Source organism: Argopecten irradians, chromosome 2, assembly GCF_041381155.1.
Source record: "Argopecten irradians isolate NY chromosome 2, Ai_NY, whole genome shotgun sequence".
Lineage (NCBI taxonomy): Eukaryota > Metazoa > Mollusca > Bivalvia > Pectinida > Pectinidae > Argopecten > Argopecten irradians.
This window is the reverse complement of record NC_091135.1, coordinates 41,845,531-41,865,359: the sequence shown is the minus strand read 5'-3', so window position 1 is coordinate 41,865,359 and position 19,829 is coordinate 41,845,531. Positions and strand designations below refer to the sequence as shown.

Below are 19,829 nucleotides of genomic sequence, written 5' to 3'. Positions count from 1 at the left end.
AACTGAGGTCTGAAATCCGGATTTTAGTGTGCCCGGAAACCTGTCGTTGTGAGCTTAATTATCAAGATACAGATATGCAGATGGTCTTAAACGATAGAAGAGATATGAAAGTAAGAGAAATTAGAGAGACAAAGCAAAAAGAAAGGGGAAAATAGCACTGATTTAAAAAAAAAAAGTCCCACGCGCAGGTTTCTACCATGACCCGTGCGTGGTGACCTTAAGGGGACTTCCTGTGACTGTTTTTGCTTGTTTGCAGTGTGTACTGTATGTTATTATTGTGAAAATGGCATAAAACCGAAATCTAGATGCAAACTGCTTTCATTAATGGTATTTGTTATAACCTACTATCAAAATTGAGTCAGGTTCGAATCCTGGCGACCGTCGAAAGGATATAAAGAAAAGTATTACTGAGGAAGCAACTTATACGAGAGTATATGTCAGACAGATATTTCCAACACAACACCTACTCCACACTCTATGAGGGATAGTTTTGATTATGTCACTTACAACAACGTGAGAGGACCAGTCTCTAACATTGAGAGGGTCATATTTTCTGAGTTATCTCCCTTACTACAACGTGAGAGGACTAGACTCTAACATTGAGAGGGTTATATGATCTATGTTATACATTATCTCTCTTACTACAACGTGAGAGGACTAGTCTCTAACATTGATTGGGTTATATTTTCTGAGTTATCTCCCTTACTACAACGTGAGAGGACTAGTCTCTAACATTGAGAGGGTTATATTTTCTGAGTTATCTCCCTTACTACAACGTGAGAGGACTAGTCTCTAACATTGAGAGGGTTATATTTTTGTGAGTTATCCCCTTACTGCAGCGCGAGAGGACTAGTCTCCAACATTGAGAGGGTCATATTTTCTGATTTATCTCCCTTACTACAACGTGAGAGGACTAGTCTCTAACATTGAGAGGGTTATATGGTCTACGTTATCTCTCTTACTACAACGTGAGAGGACTAGTCTCTAACATTGAGAGGGTTATATTTTCTGAGTTATCCCCTTACTGCAGCGTGAGAGGACTAGTCTCCAACATGTAGAGGGTCATATTTTCTGAGTTATCCCCTTACTACGTGAGAGGACTAGTCTCTAACACTGAGAGGGTTATATGATCTACGTTATCTCTCTTACTACAACGTGACAGGACTAGTCTCCAACATTGAGAGGGTCATATTTTCTGAGTTATCTCCCTTACTACAACGTGAGAGGACTAGTCTCTAACATTGAGAGGGTTATATGATCTACGTTATCTCCCTTACTACAACATAAGAGGACTAGTCTCTAACATTGAGAGGGTCATATTTTCTGAGTTATCTCCCTTACTACAACGTGAGAGGACTAGTCTCTAACATTGAGAGGGTCATATTTTCTGAGTTATCTCCCTTACTACAACATGAGAGGACTAGTCTCTAACATTGAGAGGGTTATATTTTCTGAGTTATCTCCCTTACTACAACGTGAGAGGACTAGTCTCTAACATTGAGAGGGTTATAATTTCTACGTTATCTCCCTTACTATGTGAGAGGACTAGTCTCTAACATTGAGAGGGTTATATTTTCTGAGTTATCTCCCTTACTACAACGTGAGAGGACTAGTCTCTTACATTGAGAGGGTTATATTTTCTGAGTTATTTCCCTTACTACAGCGTGAGAGGACTAGTCTCTAACATTGAGAGGGTTATATTTTCTACGTTATCTCCCTTACCCTTCTTCTTGTCTGGACTTATAGTGCTGAGCTTCATGGAACTAAGGAAGGAGCATTTTTCTGGGTAGTCCTGCTCCTGACACAGAGCTTCCGAGTTGAGATCCTGAGAAATAGGCAGACTTGGGCCAGACTCCTCGGTCGACTCACCATCCACCATCAATATCGGGCTGACACTGCGCTCACGGAGAGATCGTCTCCGCTTACGATACTTCTGATGTTCTAAATCTGAAATAGTAGTTTATGTTCAGTTTGGCATCTTACTTTATACATATATTTCTAGAGTAGGTTACAGTTTCCTATCCAATTTTGTGTCTTAATTTTGATCCTAATTTTGTGTGAAATTCAAATTCAATATTCTTCATGTCATTCATTGCAACATCTAATTCAATATCATAGTTATGAATTTTTGATGATATATCACAACAGTCAGTCATATCATACATGTGTATTGATCATCCTGATTATAGGCTTAATATATTGAAATTTTGATCAATTTCTGATTGGTTTTTTAAGTAGAGATATACACCTCCAGTACAAAACAGTTGCGTCCCACCGTCAAACATTTCATATGAATATTAAAGTTAATTATTTATATGTCATTTACTAACATGATGATCTTGTACTAATATTTTAGAAGAAAGGATATTACCTAGCTATATCTAGTTAACAATGCACACTTATACTAACCTTTCTTGACTCGATGTGATGTAAGGCCTAGCTGATTTAAAAACTTTATCTTTGGTTTGGAGGTATCCAACGGAAGAGGAGGTCCATTTCGAATAAATAAAAGTCGTTGCCGTTTCGTTTCCTCATCATCTGATTCTACCTCACTTTCATCACTATTGTAGTCGCTGCGCATACGTCGCTCCCTGAGTTTACGCTCCTCCATATCGAGTCTGCTCACCACTGAGTGAATATGTTTCGTGTATGGGTAATTAAATGTTGACGGTAAAGCTGTTGAATTTTTGTGATCAAAATTGGAGTTTCCTTGGAAATTCGATGAATCTGACATAATTTGTGATGATTTATTAGACTCCTGATTATTTTTTTCCATGTTCATTATGATATTGTTATTTAGAAAATTTTTGTATTCGTTATGGCTGGCATTGGACGACACATCCTCTGGTGTCCTGCGATTCCGTCGGTCCACACCTGAGAATCTCCTTTGGAGCTCTTCAGTTGACCTCAGCAGTAATGATTCTTCTCCAGACTTTCGACCCGATGACAATGACTCCTCTGACATTCGTCTTTGAGCCATGTGACTGTCACGTGACCCTTTCATATGTAAGACAGACTCCTCTAGTATTGCGCGTCGCTCCTGACTAGCCTCGAGACTAGAACGACTGATGGAGGCCGGAGACTTACTTGTTCTTTCGTTAGACTTGCTGTAATGAACTGAGTATTTATCATAATCATGAGAACCATTGAAGCCATTCGTTAAAATGTTGGCTGTGTCAAACGGTCGGAAAAAGTCTTTGGAGGCTTTGTGGGCGAGATCAGCATGGTGAAGCGATGAATACTGCGACGATGACGGATGAGATGACGAGTGACGTTCTTTTTCTGCCAATGCTAAGGAGTAGGCTCTCTTCTCATACTCATGTTTGTCTATGTTCTGAAATCAGAAAATCAATCCACTGTATATTTAGTATTTCTTCTTATTCAGTGTATATTCTTTATTTCTCCTTATTTGTGTTTATGTTACAGCTGTTAATATGTACCGATAATATATCAATCCTACCTTCTCAAAAATGATACCTTGGATCTTGTCAGACAATAATACAAAACATGAGTTCTTGGAATTTTTTTTCATTTTAATCTACTTTATTTCATTAACATACATGCAACTCAGCCAATGAAATAAAATATAAATATTTACCTCTAATAAAAGTTCTATTCTTGAATAAACTGTTACATGTTACACTGGACCAAAGTTCCAACAACACCTTACCTTGAGCAAAGTTTGTTCACTGGAATGAGGATGAAGATCAGACTTCCTGTCGTAGCTTGACTCGCGGCTGTATTTGTCTCGGTCCGACTCCATCCGCGGTGGGTGGTCATTGTATGGATGTACCTTTTCTGTTCTGTCACTGTACATGTCTCGTTGGCTCCCATGCATCATGGAACTGTATTTAGACCCTACAATACAGTGGGTGTTAGAACTAATTAGTACACCTGTGTCTAAATAATTTGTGTGTCCTTAAACATCTCTCATTGCATAGATATGTATGTTCACTAAAGTTAAACTTTCTTTATTTCTAGGATATCAAATAGACGGCAAAGCTCGTCAAGAAACAACAAATTCTTTCCTCAACTTTCTTGTGTTCACGAATATGTTGAAAATAATGATACAAAATATTGTGTACACAAGAAAGTTGAGGAAAGAATTTGTTGTTTCTTGACGAGCTTTGCCGTCTATTTGATATCCTAGAAATAAAGAAAGTCACAATCAAGGGCTGACAATTCATGTAACTTTTTATATATTTATTTGCAAAACTGTTTTTAAAATTATGGGAACATTTGTATCTTTTGAAACTAAAGTGGTTTATAGTACAGAAGTAATTTCTGTATCCACAATCCCTATACTGACACATAGGTGATGTTCAATCCTTACCTGAGCTGTCCTCAGCCTTTGGAAGGCGAGACGGATTGGCCATGCTATGTGACCCCTCTCCCCGCCCCCGGGATTCTCTGTCCTGTGCCCGGGGGTCTAGTCGGAGCTCTGCCTGGTGTTGATGAGTGTAATACAGGTCTCTAGCCTTCTCTTTGTCATATTCCTTCTCTCGTTCACGTGCTCTTTCTCTTTCTCTCTGTAATACTGCTTCTCGTTCCTTTTCTCTCTCACGCTCTCGATCCCGCTCTCTTTCTTTCTCTCGTTCCATTTCTCGAATTCTTTCTTCTTCTAATCGTTGTCTGTAAAAAATAAATTGCATTCAATGATGAGAAATATGAAATTAACAAATTACCATTCTCTAAAGACAAATCGGGATAATCATTACCATACAGAACTTTATTATACAGAACTGATATGCTTTGTTAATATAACCCAACACATTTAGTACTTAACGCCCCTTTACATGATTACCAGTTATGATTTATCAAACACAGAAACAGATTTTTACAATGAGAATGATCTCATACTTCACCTTTCTGACAAGGCTGGTGATATGTGTTCACCCAGGCGCGATGACTGCGACCCAAATGCAAACTGTTGGTGTAGGAGCTCCGATGGGTACCTGCTGCCCGCAGTGAGGAATGGGTGGACCCCTGGGGGAGGGATCATCCCAGGGTGGGGGAACTGGAGGTACGGGGGCTGCATCATCCGGTACCGCTCCAGTAACACAGGGTCATCAAACCTAGAAATGAAGGAAGGTAATCAAACAGGGCCTTATATTCATACCATGTTTATTAATGTGTGCTTCTATGTGTGTCCATAGTTCACAAACAAATAACTTTGGTTTAGATGGGTATTAAAACAGTCTCTTTACTTTGTATTCGATCAGATTAGACAATAAACTTAAAAAGATAACTTCATATTCACAAATAATTTTCACAATCAGTGAAGCCTTGTAGAGAAGCTCTTACCTTACTAACAACACGTAGAATACATACAAATTCCAATTATATCAATATTTTACTTCACTTTACATTTTCCCTGTGTAGAAACTATGGGTTGTCTGCTTTACCTGAAGGCTGGGTGTGGGAAGTGAGAGGGCATAAAAGCCGTCGGGTAGGGGTAAGCTGCTGGGTCAAGGCCGAACATCGTGGGTGGCAACTGGTGCCGCAAATCTTCCCCAGGACGATAGGGCTGGAACCCACGACTACCAAGTTCCTCTCTGCTAGCTGCCGGAGATGTTGAGCTGTGACCAGAATGTGGTCTGAAACAAGAAAGTTTAATGGAGATGCTAACTCTACTGATAATAGTACATATAATTGGAATGGTGATAGATATCAATAATACAAGAATACAATATACAAGTAACATGAATTATAGTTGTTTACAGATTCATACAAAATTCACAATATGTAGCAAAAGTTATATTTAATGTCTTTTATGTCTCCTTGTTTTGTCACACTTGTCTCACCTTCGTGACTGAGCTGCGTCCTTTATTGACCCGCGGTCATCATCACGGTTGGAGTGTGTAGACTGGGGTCTATCACGATCTTGTTTGATACTGAGCGGGTCATAGACAGAAGAAGCCGTGCTTTGGACAGAGTGTGCTCGTTCCAGACTCTGAAAACAAAATCAAAGTCATTAAAATCATCTTAGCTCCAAACTGCTTAGTTTTCTTATGTTGGAGTTTTAGTTATGTAAGTATTTAATATTACAGAAATAATTATTAATTAAATATACCTTGAACTATATATTCTACAACTTCATCATTTTTAAAGAGAGTGATAAGTATAATGTATCATATTAATATGTACTTGTCAGAAACAAATATTGTCATTCCTACCTTACATATTACACTTCTGATGCACGATTTAGATAATCTGACTCTTTATTTCTTTGTAGGTATGAGGGTAAGAGGGTAGGTGGAGTGTGACTGAGGGCGTGTTTGTGATGATAGCTAGTGGCATGCAAGGATGACTGACAACTGGGGGCTGGGACTGTGGGCACTGTTTTATCATGTGTACTTACCTGTTTTGCTTCGCTACTGACGAGGGTGGGGTGTGACTGTGTGGGCGCGATCGTGACGATAGGTGGTGATGTGTGTGAAGAGGACTGACTACTGTACAACAAAGGTGGGGGACCTCGCTTTGGTGTGACTGCCCGTGGGCTAGTGCTGGAACTCCCGGGGGTGGGGGGATGCTTACTGCTGATTCCCTCTTCTGTAAAGTAAAATGTGGAATGTATTAATACTCTGTTATACACATATATAGACAAACAGTAAAACCTGCATTAGTGACAACATCTTACATATAAGGACCAACTGTTAAACAGGACCACTATCGGTGTGCCACAAATGCCTATCTTCAAACCCAATTTCACCCGAGTACAAAGACTACATGGATTTTGGCGGTTTTTATAGACAGGTTTGACTGTGTATTCAAATTATGTCTTGCCAAATTCACATGTTGTTTAAAATGTGTTATACGTAAATGTACTAGTGATGAAAGTTTATGAAGTATATAATGTTGTGAAATAATATGGATAAATTTAATAGATTAAAAATTCTGTCATTTCAAGGACTCGTGATCAAAACCAGTACCAAATCCCCCTCCCAGAACACTATTCACAGCAATACAACAAAAGTCACTAACTTTATCATGAGAGCCTGAAAAAACAGAGACCTACGCATAAACAGGTCTAGTTGTCAATATCAATGAGATTTGGTAGAAGTGACAAAATCCACCTCTGGGTTTGAGATAAAGTGTGAGATGGTAGACAGATAATGCCCCGTAACAGTTTGATGTAGAGAGTCTATTAACACATAAACAGTACCGTACAGATGTCATCCAGCATTGATCTGCTACATACAAGTCTATTACTTAATTAGCAGTCTCCTCTCTACACCAACTTTTATAGTCCACTGTCACGCTCAAATGTTTTTGTTTTGACCAAAAAAACACTGGTGTAAATTGAGTACAGTTGCTGTAATTGGAAATCATTATTAGAACTCTCCATAAAACCTTCTTCAATGTTTTTGTGTATAGATAGATCTGTATTTTCTTTAAAGCAAATTTTCAAATTCCATCAACGGTTGACATTATTTGATATTAGTCAGTGTAGAAACAATGTAGGTAGTCATACACTGTAAACAACTCATCCTTCTCTCATGTCTTAAGCAGTATCTGAATTCTAAGTTGTAAATTGGTTTTAACATTCCCCTCATTACATCAATGGGAATTATTCATTTACCATGGGATACGTGATAACATTTGTGCAGGATAATTGTTTCTATTGGTGATGGAATGACGTCAAAAGATGATATCCCGCGCTAACATCATTCTAGTGGGAAGATTACAAATAGTTATGTTCCATCACCACTGGAGATACTAGTCCCACATAAACGTTATTGGGTATCATGTGGTACGTGAATAAGTCCCATTTTGATTGTGAATCATGGTTTGGTTAACAAATCACCAATATTACTACCCGGTACCTAAAACTTTTCATATACAGTTATGATTAATTATAATTTACCTGGATCCTTAGCCTGATGGGCTAGTTTACGAAGAGCAGCAGCAAAACTGGACGTCCTTGTAGCATTGAGGGCAGCGTTGGCCCCGATGGACGTGACACCGTTGCTAGGGGATACTTGATTCAGGGGCGGCACAGTGGCAGTATTCCTGGACAACTTGGCTCCTGCGGGGCTGATCATTGTTAAGGGAGGCGGCTTAGAGCCCTGACCCAAACCTGGCAAATACAGAAAATACACAGGTCAGAAAAAACACAAGTCATAAGTATTGATAAAGAAAACACTGATGTAAAAAAAAAAAATTCTAAAAGGCTGCATCTGAAATAGAAATAGTTGTGAATCAACAGCACTGAAAAATAGATTTAAATTAGCAATCACAGATGAGGTCATATATTAGATAATACATATATCATTACAACGAGACCAGAACATTCTATCTAATTACGCCCGGTTACAGACCAACCAGGTGATAATGTCAAAGATTCCCAAAGTCAAGACACTTCCATCTTAACATTTTAACAACATCATCACTGGGAAAGTCATATCAAGTGTGTGAAAATAGTTTTGTTTTGGTTAAATACACTCTTAATATGTTTCCACATGAAAATGAGTTTTTGTTGATGGTAAAAAGCTAATAGAATCTAGTCCTGTGGGCTTAAAAGTGTTACAGATAAAGAGATGTTGCAATCCTCTACATCAACAATTTGCCTACCTCAGTAACAAACAAAAAAGTCAGGGTATTATCTCCACGTCAATAGGAACAAGGGCTGTCTACAGCCTCAGTAGGATCACAGGCCTCCTCCACAATCAAAGGTGTAAACACACTTCATCAATTTCTACCCCATTACACACAAAAGGAAGTCTATCTCCTACCAGGCCTTGCTCTGAAACCTGCTGCCTTCTCTTACAGTATAACCCCCTCTCAAACATGCCGAGTTCAAACATGGCAGACACTACAACGACTCATAACCCTTTGTTATATTGCTCTGCCATACACTTACATATGATGTTACGACTACCTATAAATAAAAACAATTACCACATCAGTGAATCCTTACATCATCCCACCACTTGTGTTTATAGATCCCAAATATTTTTTTTCACATCCACTGATTTTTTTCTTCTCCTGGTGAAGGCCTTCAGTTAATGAATGGTGAGATTTGCCAAGCTAATAATTGGTGTTGGGATACAGCCGTGGCTCTCTTTCCCCACATCAATACATATCTCACATTATACTAATCCAAAGTCAATGGACCAGCAACTCTCCCTGTTATTAAGTAAAACTATGTGCCCCAGTCTGACATCCTGCTCACTTCTATCAACTAGTAATCGGTTTCCATTACAATCCAAATTGCTCAAATTTTCAACTTCAGTAAGTTCAATGATCGGTGCAGCAAGCCGTAGTAGTAATATCTGTGGGGCTTATGAAGGAGTCTTTTTTATGTAACAGACCATGTGGTTAGCTAAGCATCTTTTCACTACCACTGCAGGGCAGGCCATACTGCTTCATTCCTGGGGATGAAAACAAGTCACTGGAGGGTGTCTTTGTAAGGGCAAGGGCAGTGATGGGAGCTGGGCACATTGATTCTGTACCAGGGCAGGGGCAGTGACTGGAGCTGGGCTTATTGATTCTGTACCAGTGCAGGGGCAATGACTGGAACTGGGCACATTGATTCTGTACCAGGGCAGAGGCAGTGACTGGAACTGGGCACATTGATTCTGTACCAGGGCAGGAGCAATTACTGGAGCTGGGCACATTGATTCTGTACCAGGGCAGAGGCAGTGACTGGAACTGGGCACACTGATTCTGTACCAGGGCAGGGGCTTTGATGGGAGCCGGGCACATTGATTATGTACCAGGGCAGGGGCAGTGACTGGAGCTTGGCACATGAAATCCCTACTATGAAAAGGCTATTGATAGGAGTTGGGACATCAAATCTTTATCAGCATAGGGCTAGAATACCTTGGTTGGCCAGGTGATGGAAGTAATGCAAAATGAATTATAAGGTACAATTGATTAAAGTACATGATTGTCAAAAGTTAGAGTTTTTTTTTTAAACTTTGCAGAGGTCAAATAACATTTTATGGGTGCAGCTTTAATACATTGCAAGGAATTCAAAACATTGCTTAATTTGAAAATAATTATTATAACTGTCATTATTTTATCACAACTTTATGGAATTCTTTTGAAAATAAAGCTGTATTGTTTTTTTTTTTTTTTTAAATTACAATAAGCATGCTATGCTAGTTAATGATTCCCACAACATACTGAAGTATCATGTGTTTTCTCTGTCTGTGGCTCTCCCCTATAGTTGAGACATATGAATTAAAACTGCTCTAAGAGTCTTTTGTTGTAAGCGGTACCAAATAGATTCCATATGGGCCTAGCAGACCTGGTGTGTGTTATGGGTCAGAGCAGTGATAGCTCCCCCTCCCCTACCCCCTTACTGATAGCACACTGTTACTACACCAGACAGGCAGCTCAATAGAACGTTTTTTATACAAAAACCAACAAACAATAAGTGACCCTTGCCAACCAGACAAGCAAGGTCAATAAAATCCAGATTGCTCTGAAATGGGACTTTAATCTCCTCAAACAAAACAATTTACTGTTTTTATTGAGACAAAAGTGAAAGAATGTTTAGTGATAGGATGTGTTTTACAAATATAGGCAAAACGCTACATACAAGAGACAAATATTTCTTCTCATTCACTGCTGCAGTTCAGAGATACATAAAACCTAGTTATGTTACCAATTCGTGCAATATTAATCATTGAAATTTCCATGCAGGAATTATCTTAAAGATAGAAAAATACCAACATACATGTCAATTTCCAGTTCTGTTTTGTTTGGAAAACTGAATAATTAGAATTTGAAAATTCTCATCCCTAGTCATGAATCACATCACACAAAGAGCCAAGAACATCTACACTCATAGACTAATTATATAGCTAATTTGATTAACTTAAACTGTTGCGTTTGTAGAATACTGCTGTGCAGTATAACGGACTGTAATGTCAGCTGTTTAACATTTAAATGTCTGTACCCCTTTGTGTTACTTACATAAAACTCATTAGTTTTTTTACCTACTGTTTATGTTTGAAAAAACTACTGGAAATGAATCAACTGAGCACAAAGAACTTTACTCTCTATAAATATTTTGGAAAGCAAAAATATTGTCAAGGCAAACTAAAATCATAAAGAAGGATACAAAACTGTAGTCTTCCAATGTATGACTATAGATAAGATGTAAATGTAGTTAACATTTCTGAATTCAGAATTTTAACTAACTCACTTTAAACTGATCTTACCTAACAAACTGAAACTTATCCTTTTCATCATCCACAAGTTACATTATCTATATATGGTAACCTATCTAGTACAGAAACAAATCACCATAGATTGATCATAAAGACCATCTATTGAAATTTTACTAGCAATACTCATGCCTATCATTTTCAATGCCCTCTCCTCATCCCAACTTATTTGCCCTAAAGGTCTCACTATCCTAAGACCGAATAGCTACAAAATACATTGTATGAACCCCAAGCCCCCAGAATTACATTGTCTGAATCCAAAGCCCCCCTGCTTTACAATGTCTGAACCCTAAGCCCCCAGAATTACTTTACCATCCCTCATTCTGACTAACACATCATCCATAGCTCCCAGGGTTTCTTCCCCTTTTCTTCATCCCTACTAACATCAGCCCTACCCTGACCCCACTAGCCCACAGGGTTATTCCCCTTTCCTCATCCTTACTAACACCTCACCCCTAGCCTCCCCTGACTTCCCTTGACCGCCAACTCCCATCTCATCATCTTAATTCCCCGGGAGTGATGTATCCACAGAATCCAATAACATCCCCAGACTAGTTAATCACTCCTCTAACGATTGCAGTTATAATTGCTAAAGACAAATTACACAGTATACAAACCCTACGTACACACTACTAAAGTAACACTGGACAAAGATATAAATACCTGTGATATCGTCATCAGCCGATCCTAAAATTGCCAATGAACACTGAAATGGTTAGATTTATGCGTGACCATCCTGATTTGTTCACGGGAGAAAACGAGCAGAGATAGTTTCGTTCCCCCCCCCCCCCATGTGAGTACCCTTACCAGTCGGACACCTTGGACATCCTATAAACAGATAGCTCCAATGATGATGACCGCAATGTCACACTGAAAGCGACCACTGATCAATATGCCAGCGTTATCACGCCTAAATAAACCGCTAATGGCTGAAACCCTGTACTATCTCAGTGCTCCGGGTTGTCAGCAAAACCAAAACATGACTCTTACAGTATTCCAACATCAATTATTGACAAAGGAATGGTTAATGTCTACTAACATGATGTTAGACTTGTTCGTGTCCTGCGGTAACTGAGAGCATTTTTTCTTCTCTTTGAGAACACCTTAATTATGCATAAGGATGTCAATTTCAGGTTTAAAGGTTGGTTAGACAGGTGTTTTTGCAATCACAGTCAATACTATTGCTTTTTAATACTTTAATGTTTGATGACAAATAATTTAACAATTAAACAAGATATTTACCCCATAATCAAAACAAGAGGCCCAGAGGGCCTGTATCGCTCACCTGGTTTTTTGTTAGTAATTATCACAAGACTCTGACAATTAGAATGAGTCGACCAGATACCTCACTGTACCACCTTCGGACCAGGTGAGCTAATAAATGCAAATTGACAATGAATCTAGAGGTGTCTGCAAATTATAAATATCCCAGCGGACATGATCGGATACAATTAGAAGGACAAGGCTAAGGGGAATAAAACATGAGATATTATTTATACTTATCATCACAGTAACTAAGGGACAAGGTTAAGGGGAATAAAACATGAGATATTATTTAGTTAACTTATCATCACATAACTAAGGGACAAGGTTAAGGGGAATAAAACATGAGATATTATTTATACTTATCATCACAGTAACTAAGGGACAAGGCTAAGGGGAATAAAACATGAGATATTATTTATACTTATCATCACAGTAACTAAGGGACAAGGCTAAGGGGAATAAAACATGAGATATTATTTATACTTATCATCACAGTAACTAAGGGACAAGGCTAAGGGGAATAAAACATGAGATATTATTTATACTTATCATCACAGTAACTAAGGGACAAGGCTAAGGGAGATAAAACATGAGATATTATTTATACTTATCATCACAGTAACTAAGGGACAAGGCTAAGGGGAATAAAACATGAGATATTATTTATACTTATCATCACAGTAACTAAGGGACAAGGCTAAGGGGAATAAAACATGAGATATTATTTATACTTATCATCACAATAACTAAGGGACAAGGCTAAGGGGAATAAAACATGAGATATTATTTATACTTATCATCACAGTAACTAAGGGACAAGGCTAAGGGGAATAAAACATGAGATATTATTTATACTTATCATCACAGTAACTAAGGGACAAGGCTAAGGGGAATAAAACATGAGATATTATTTATACTTATCATCACACAGTAACTAAGGGACAAGGTAAGGGGAATAAAACATGAGATATTATTTATACTTATCATCACAGTAACTAAGGGACAAGGTTAAGGGGAATAAAACATGAGATATTATTTATACTTATCATCACAGTAACTAAGGGACAAGGTTAAGGGGAATAAAACATGAGATATTATTTATACTTATCATCACAGTAACTAAGGGACAAGGCTAAGGGGAATAAAACATGAGATATTATTTATACTTATCATCACAGTAACTAAGGGACAAGGTTAAGGGGAATAAAACATGAGATATTATTTATACTTATCATCACAGTAACTAAGGGACAAGGTTAAGGGGAATAAAACATGAGATATTATTTATACTTATCATCACAGTAACTAAGGGACAAGGCTAAGGGGAATAAAACATGAGATATTATTTATACTTATCATCACAGTAACTAAGGGACAAGGCTAAGGGGAATAAAACATGAGATATTATTTATACTTATCATCACAGTAACTAAGGGACAAGGCTAAGGGGAATAAAACATGAGATATTATTTATACTTATCATCACAGTAACTAAGGGACAAGGCTAAGGGGAATAAAACATGAGATATTATTTATACTTATCATCACAGTAACTAAGGGACAAGGCTAAGGGGAATAAAACATGAGATATTATTTATACTTATCATCACAGTAACTAAGGGACAAGGCTAAGGGGAATAAAACATGAGATATTATTTATACTTATCATCACAGTAACTAAGGGACAAGGCTAAGGGGAATAAAACATGAGATATTATTTATACTTATCATCACAGTAACTAAGGGACAAGGCTAAGGGGAATAAAACATGAGATATTATTTATACTTATCATCACAGTAACTAAGGGACAAGGCTAAGGGGAATAAAACATGAGATATTATTTATACTTATCATCACAGTAACTAAGGGACAAGGGGGATAAAACATGAGATATTATTTATACTTATCATCACAGTAACTAAGGGACAAGGCTAAGGGGATAAAACATGAGATATTATTTATACTTATCATCACAGTAACTAAGGGACAAGGCTAAGGGAATAAAACATGAGATATTATTTATACTTATCATCACAGTAACTAAGGGACAAGGCTAAGGGGAATAAAACATGAGATATTATTTATACTTATCATCACAGTAACTAAGGGACAAGGCTAAGGGGAATAAAACATGAGATATTATTTATACTTATCATCACAGTAACTAAGGACAAGGCTAAGGGAATAAAACATGAGATATTATTTATACTTATCATCACATAACTAAGGGACAAGGCTAAGGGGAATAAAACATGAGATATTATTTATACTTATCATCACAGTAACTAAGGGACAAGGCTAAGGGGAATAAAACATGAGATATTATTTATACTTATCATCACAGTAACTAAGGGACAAGGTTAAGGGGAATAAAACATGAGATATTATTTATACTTATCATCACAGTAACTAAGGGACAAGGTTAAGGGGAATAAAACATGAGATATTATTTATACTTATCATCACAGTAACTAAGGGACAAGGCTAAGGGGAATAAAACATGAGATATTATTTATACTTATCATCACAGTAACTAAGGGACAAGGTAAGGGGAATAAAACATGAGATATTATTTATACTTATCATCACAGTAACTAAGGGACAAGGTTAAGGGGAATAAAACATGAGATATTATTTATACTTATCATCACAGTAACTAAGGGACAAGGCTAAGGGGAATAAAACATGAGATATTATTTATACTTATCATCACAGTAACTAAGGGACAAGGCTAAGGGGAATAAAACATGAGATATTATTTATACTTATCATCACATTAACTAAGGGACAAGGCTAAGGGGAATAAAACATGAGATAATTTTTTATACTTATCATCACAGTAACTAAGGGACAAGGTTAAGGGGAATAAAACATGAGATATTATTTATACTTATCATCACAGTAACTAAGGGACAAGGCTAAGGGGAATAAAACATGAGATATTATTTATACTTATCATCACATTAACTAAGGGACAAGGCTAAGGGGAATAAAACATGAGATATTATTTATACTTATCATCACAGTAACTAAGGGACAAGGCTAAGGGGAATAAAACATGAGATATTATTTATACTTATCATCACAGTAACTAAGGGACAAGGCTAAGGGGAATAAAACATGAGATATTATTTATACTTATCATCACAGTAACTAAGGGACAAGGCTAAGGGAGATAAAACATGAGATATTATTTATACTTATCATCACAGTAACTAAGGGACAAGGCTAAGGGGAATAAAACATGAGATATTATTTATACTTATCATCACAGTAACTAAGGGACAAGGCTAAGGGAATAAAACATGAGATATTATTTATACTTATCATCACAGTAACTAAGGGACAAGGTAAGGGAATAAAACATGAGATATTATTTATACTTATCATCACAAAAAGGGACTAACAATATCATCACATAACTAAGGGACAAGGCTAAGGGAATAAAACATGAGAACTTATCATCACAGTAACTAAGGGACAAGGTAAGGGGAATAAAACATGAGATATTATTTATACTTATCATCACAGTAACTAAGGGACAAGGTTAAGGGGAATAAAACATGAGATATTATTTATACTTATCATCACAGTAACTAAGGGACAAGGCTAAGGGGAATAAAACATGAGATATTATTTATACTTATCATCACAATAACTAAGGGACAAGGCTAAGGGGAATAAAACATGAGATTATTTATACTTATATCACATTAAGGGACAAGGTAAGGGAATAAACATGAGATATTATTTATACTTATCATCACATAACTAAGGGACAAGGCTAAGGGGAATAAAACATGAGATATTATTTATACTTATCATCACAGTAACTAAGGGACAAGGCTAAGGGGAATAAAACATGAGATATTATTTATACTTATCATCACAGTAACTAAGGGACAAGGCTAAGGGGAATAAAACATGAGATATTATTTATACTTATCATCACAGTAACTAAGGGACAAGGCTAAGGGGAATAAAACATGAGATATTATTTATACTTATCATCACAGTAACTAAGGGACAAGGCTTAAGGGGAATAAAACATGAGATATTATTTATACTTATCATCACAGTAACTAAGGGACAAGGCTAAGGGGAATAAAACATGAGATATTATTTATACTTATCATCACAGTAACTAAGGGACAAGGCTAAGGGGAATAAAACATGAGATATTATTTATACTTATCATCACAGTAACTAAGGGACAAGGCTAAGGGGAATAAAACATGAGATATTATTTATACTTATCATCACAGTAACTAAGGGACAAGGCTAAGGGGAATAAAACATGAGATATTATTTATACTTATCATCACAGTAACTAAGGGACAAGGCTAAGGGGAATAAAACATGAGATATTATTTATACTTATCATCACAGTAACTAAGGGACAAGGCTAAGGGGAATAAAACATGAGATATTATTTATACTTATCATCACAGTAACTAAGGGACAAGGCTAAGGGGAATAAAACATGAGATATTATTTATACTTATCATCACAGTAACTAAGGGACAAGGCTAAGGGAAATAAAACATGAGATATTATTTATACTTATCATCACAGTAACTAAGGGACAAGGTTAAGGGGAATAAAACATGAGATATTATTTATACTTATCATCACAGTAACTAAGGGACAAGGCTAAGGGGAATAAAACATGAGATATTATTTATACTTATCATCACAGTAACTAAGGGACAAGGCTAAGGGGAATAAAACATGAGATATTATTTATACTTATCATCACAGTAACTAAGGGACAAGGCTAAGGGGAATAAAACATGAGATATTATTTATACTTATCATCACAGTAACTAAGGGACAAGGCTAAGGGAGATAAAACATGAGATATTATTTATACTTATCATCACAGTAACTAAGGGACAAGGCTAAGGGAGATAAAACATGAGATATTATTTATACTTATCATCACATTAACTAAGGGACAAGGCTAAGGGGAATAAAACATGAGATATTATTTATACTTATCATCACAGTAACTAAGGGACAAGGCTAAGGGGAATAAAACATGAGATATTATTTATACTTATCATCACAGTAACTAAGGGACAAGGCTAAGGGAGAATAAAACATGAGATATTATTTATACTTATCATCACAAGTAAAACTAAGGGACAAGGCTAAGGGAGATAAAACATGAGATATTATTTATACTTATCATCACAGTAACTAAGGGACAAGGCTAAGGGGAATAAAACATGAGATATTATTTATACTTATCATCACAGTAACTAAGGGACAAGGCTAAGGGGAATAAAACATGAGATATTATTTATACTTATCATCACAGTAACTAAGGGACAAGGCTAAGGGGAATAAAACATGAGATATTATTTTATACTTATCATCACAGTAACTAAGGGACAAGGCTAAGGGGAATAAAACATGAGATATTATTTATACTTATCATCACATAACTCATCACATTATAACTTATCATCACATAACTAAGGGACACAAGGCTAAGGGAATAAAACATGAGATATTATTTATACTTATCATCACAGTAACTAAGGGACAAGGCTAAGGGAATAAAACATGAGATATTATTTATACTTATCATCACAGTAACTAAGGGACAAGGCTAAGGGGAATAAAACATGAGATATTATTTATACTTATCATCACAGTAACTAAGGGACAAGGCTAAGGGGAATAAAACATGAGATATTATTTATACTTATCATCACAGTAACTAAGGGACAAGGCTAAGGGGAATAAAACATGAGATATTATTTATACTTATCATCACAGTAACTAAGGGACAAGGCTAAGGGGAATAAAACATGAGATATTATTTATACTTATCATCACAGTAACTAAGGGACAAGGCTAAGGGGAATAAAACATGAGATATTATTTATACTTATCATCACAGTAACTAAGGGACAAGGCTAAGGGGAATAAAACATGAGATATTATTTATACTTATCATCACAGTAACTAAGGGACAAGGCTAAGGGGAATAAAACATGAGATATTATTTATACTTATCATCACAGTACAAGGGACAAGGCTAAGGGGAATAAAACATGAGATATTATTTATTTATCATACATAACTCATCACAGAGATAATTTATACTTATCATCACAGTAACTAAGGGACAAGGCTAAGGGGAATAAAACATGAGATATTATTTATACTTATCATCACAGTAACTAAGGGACAAGGCTAAGGGGAATAAAACATGAGATATTATTTATACTTATCATCACAGTAACTAAGGGACAAGGCAAAGTAAGGGGAATAAAACATGAGATATTATTTATACTTATCATCACAGTAACTAAGGGACAAGGCTAAGGGGAATAAAACATGAGATATTATTTATACTTATCATCACAGTACCTAAGGGACACAGGTTAAGGGGAAATAAACACATGAGATATTATGTATACTTATCATCTAAGGGACAATGCTTTCCAAGGGAGATAACTAACAATAGATAAGAATTTATCACCAAACTTTAACTTATCAAAATAACTAATGGACAAGGCTAAGGGGAATCGGCCATCTTGTTGATTATTTATCGGTCCTAAAATCACAGTAACTAATGCACAACTAGGGCCTTTGGGGAACCTATATATCATGAAATTTGACAAAAAGATAAAACCCTTTACTTATATCACTTTCTGAGAAATAGCGGTAAAACATGAGATATTGTTAACGGACGGCTAAGGGGACAAGGAAGGTCCCTCTATTAATAAAACATGGATTTAGGACGGACAGACCATGGACCAAGGACAAAAGGCGATTTGAAAACCCACCATCTGATTCTGTTTCATCACTAACAAACAGCAGCAGCTGTTACAGTACTAATACATGGCTTCAGAATCTATCATGTAGTAACTAAAAGGCTAAGGGGAAGGTTATTATAAGACAGTAACTAGAAGGCTGTGAAGGGGAATAAAAGAGAGTAGGTTGTAAAAGGGTGCAAGTACAATAAAGACGTAGGTTGTATACAGTGTAAGGACAGTATAAAAAGAGAGTATTTATGTTAACAGGGATCTAGGTAGGGGTATAAAAAGAGAGAATTTATCATCACAGTAACTGGCCGAATACAAGAGTGTATTAGGTGTAGGTGTACGTGTGTGTCTGGCATTCTGTACAGAATAAAAATATGAACTTTCATGGTTTTAGATACAGTAACTAAGGGAAAGCTAAGGTGTGTTTTATATAAATATTTGGTTTTGATATGAGCAATGTTGTGAAAAGGTTACTGGATGTCAATCTGTGATGGCTCCGGGGAGGAATACACACAGATACTAAATCACTGTAAAGATAGGCTACGCTTGTAACCAGGTCAAAGGGTGTAATGCATGCTTTTACAGATTGTCAAATAAAAT

The 19,829-nt window shown here is 36.5% G+C and overlaps 2 protein-coding genes across 4 annotated transcripts in view; both read right to left on the bottom strand.

The window, feature by feature from the left end:
• Positions 1-19,829, bottom strand: part of LOC138315533 (uncharacterized) — a 263,516-nt gene that overhangs the window by 119,933 nt on the left and 123,754 nt on the right. The window lies entirely within an intron of this gene.
• The window catches only part of LOC138315531 (genetic suppressor element 1-like), an 87,320-nt gene that overhangs the window by 3,974 nt on the left and 63,517 nt on the right, over positions 1-19,829 (bottom strand). For both annotated transcript variants that reach the window (XM_069256621.1, XM_069256622.1), the window contains exons 3-11: positions 7,868-8,080; positions 6,362-6,552; positions 5,805-5,953; positions 5,406-5,597; positions 4,866-5,075; positions 4,334-4,632; positions 3,671-3,858; positions 2,410-3,334; positions 1,723-1,947 (exon numbers count right to left, since the gene is read on the bottom strand). In XM_069256621.1, coding sequence (XP_069112722.1) covers positions 1,723-1,947; positions 2,410-3,334; positions 3,671-3,858; positions 4,334-4,632; positions 4,866-5,075; positions 5,406-5,597; positions 5,805-5,953; positions 6,362-6,552; positions 7,868-8,080 — 2,592 coding nt within the window. The remainder of the gene's footprint in view (positions 1-1,722; positions 1,948-2,409; positions 3,335-3,670; positions 3,859-4,333; positions 4,633-4,865; positions 5,076-5,405; positions 5,598-5,804; positions 5,954-6,361; positions 6,553-7,867; positions 8,081-19,829) is intronic.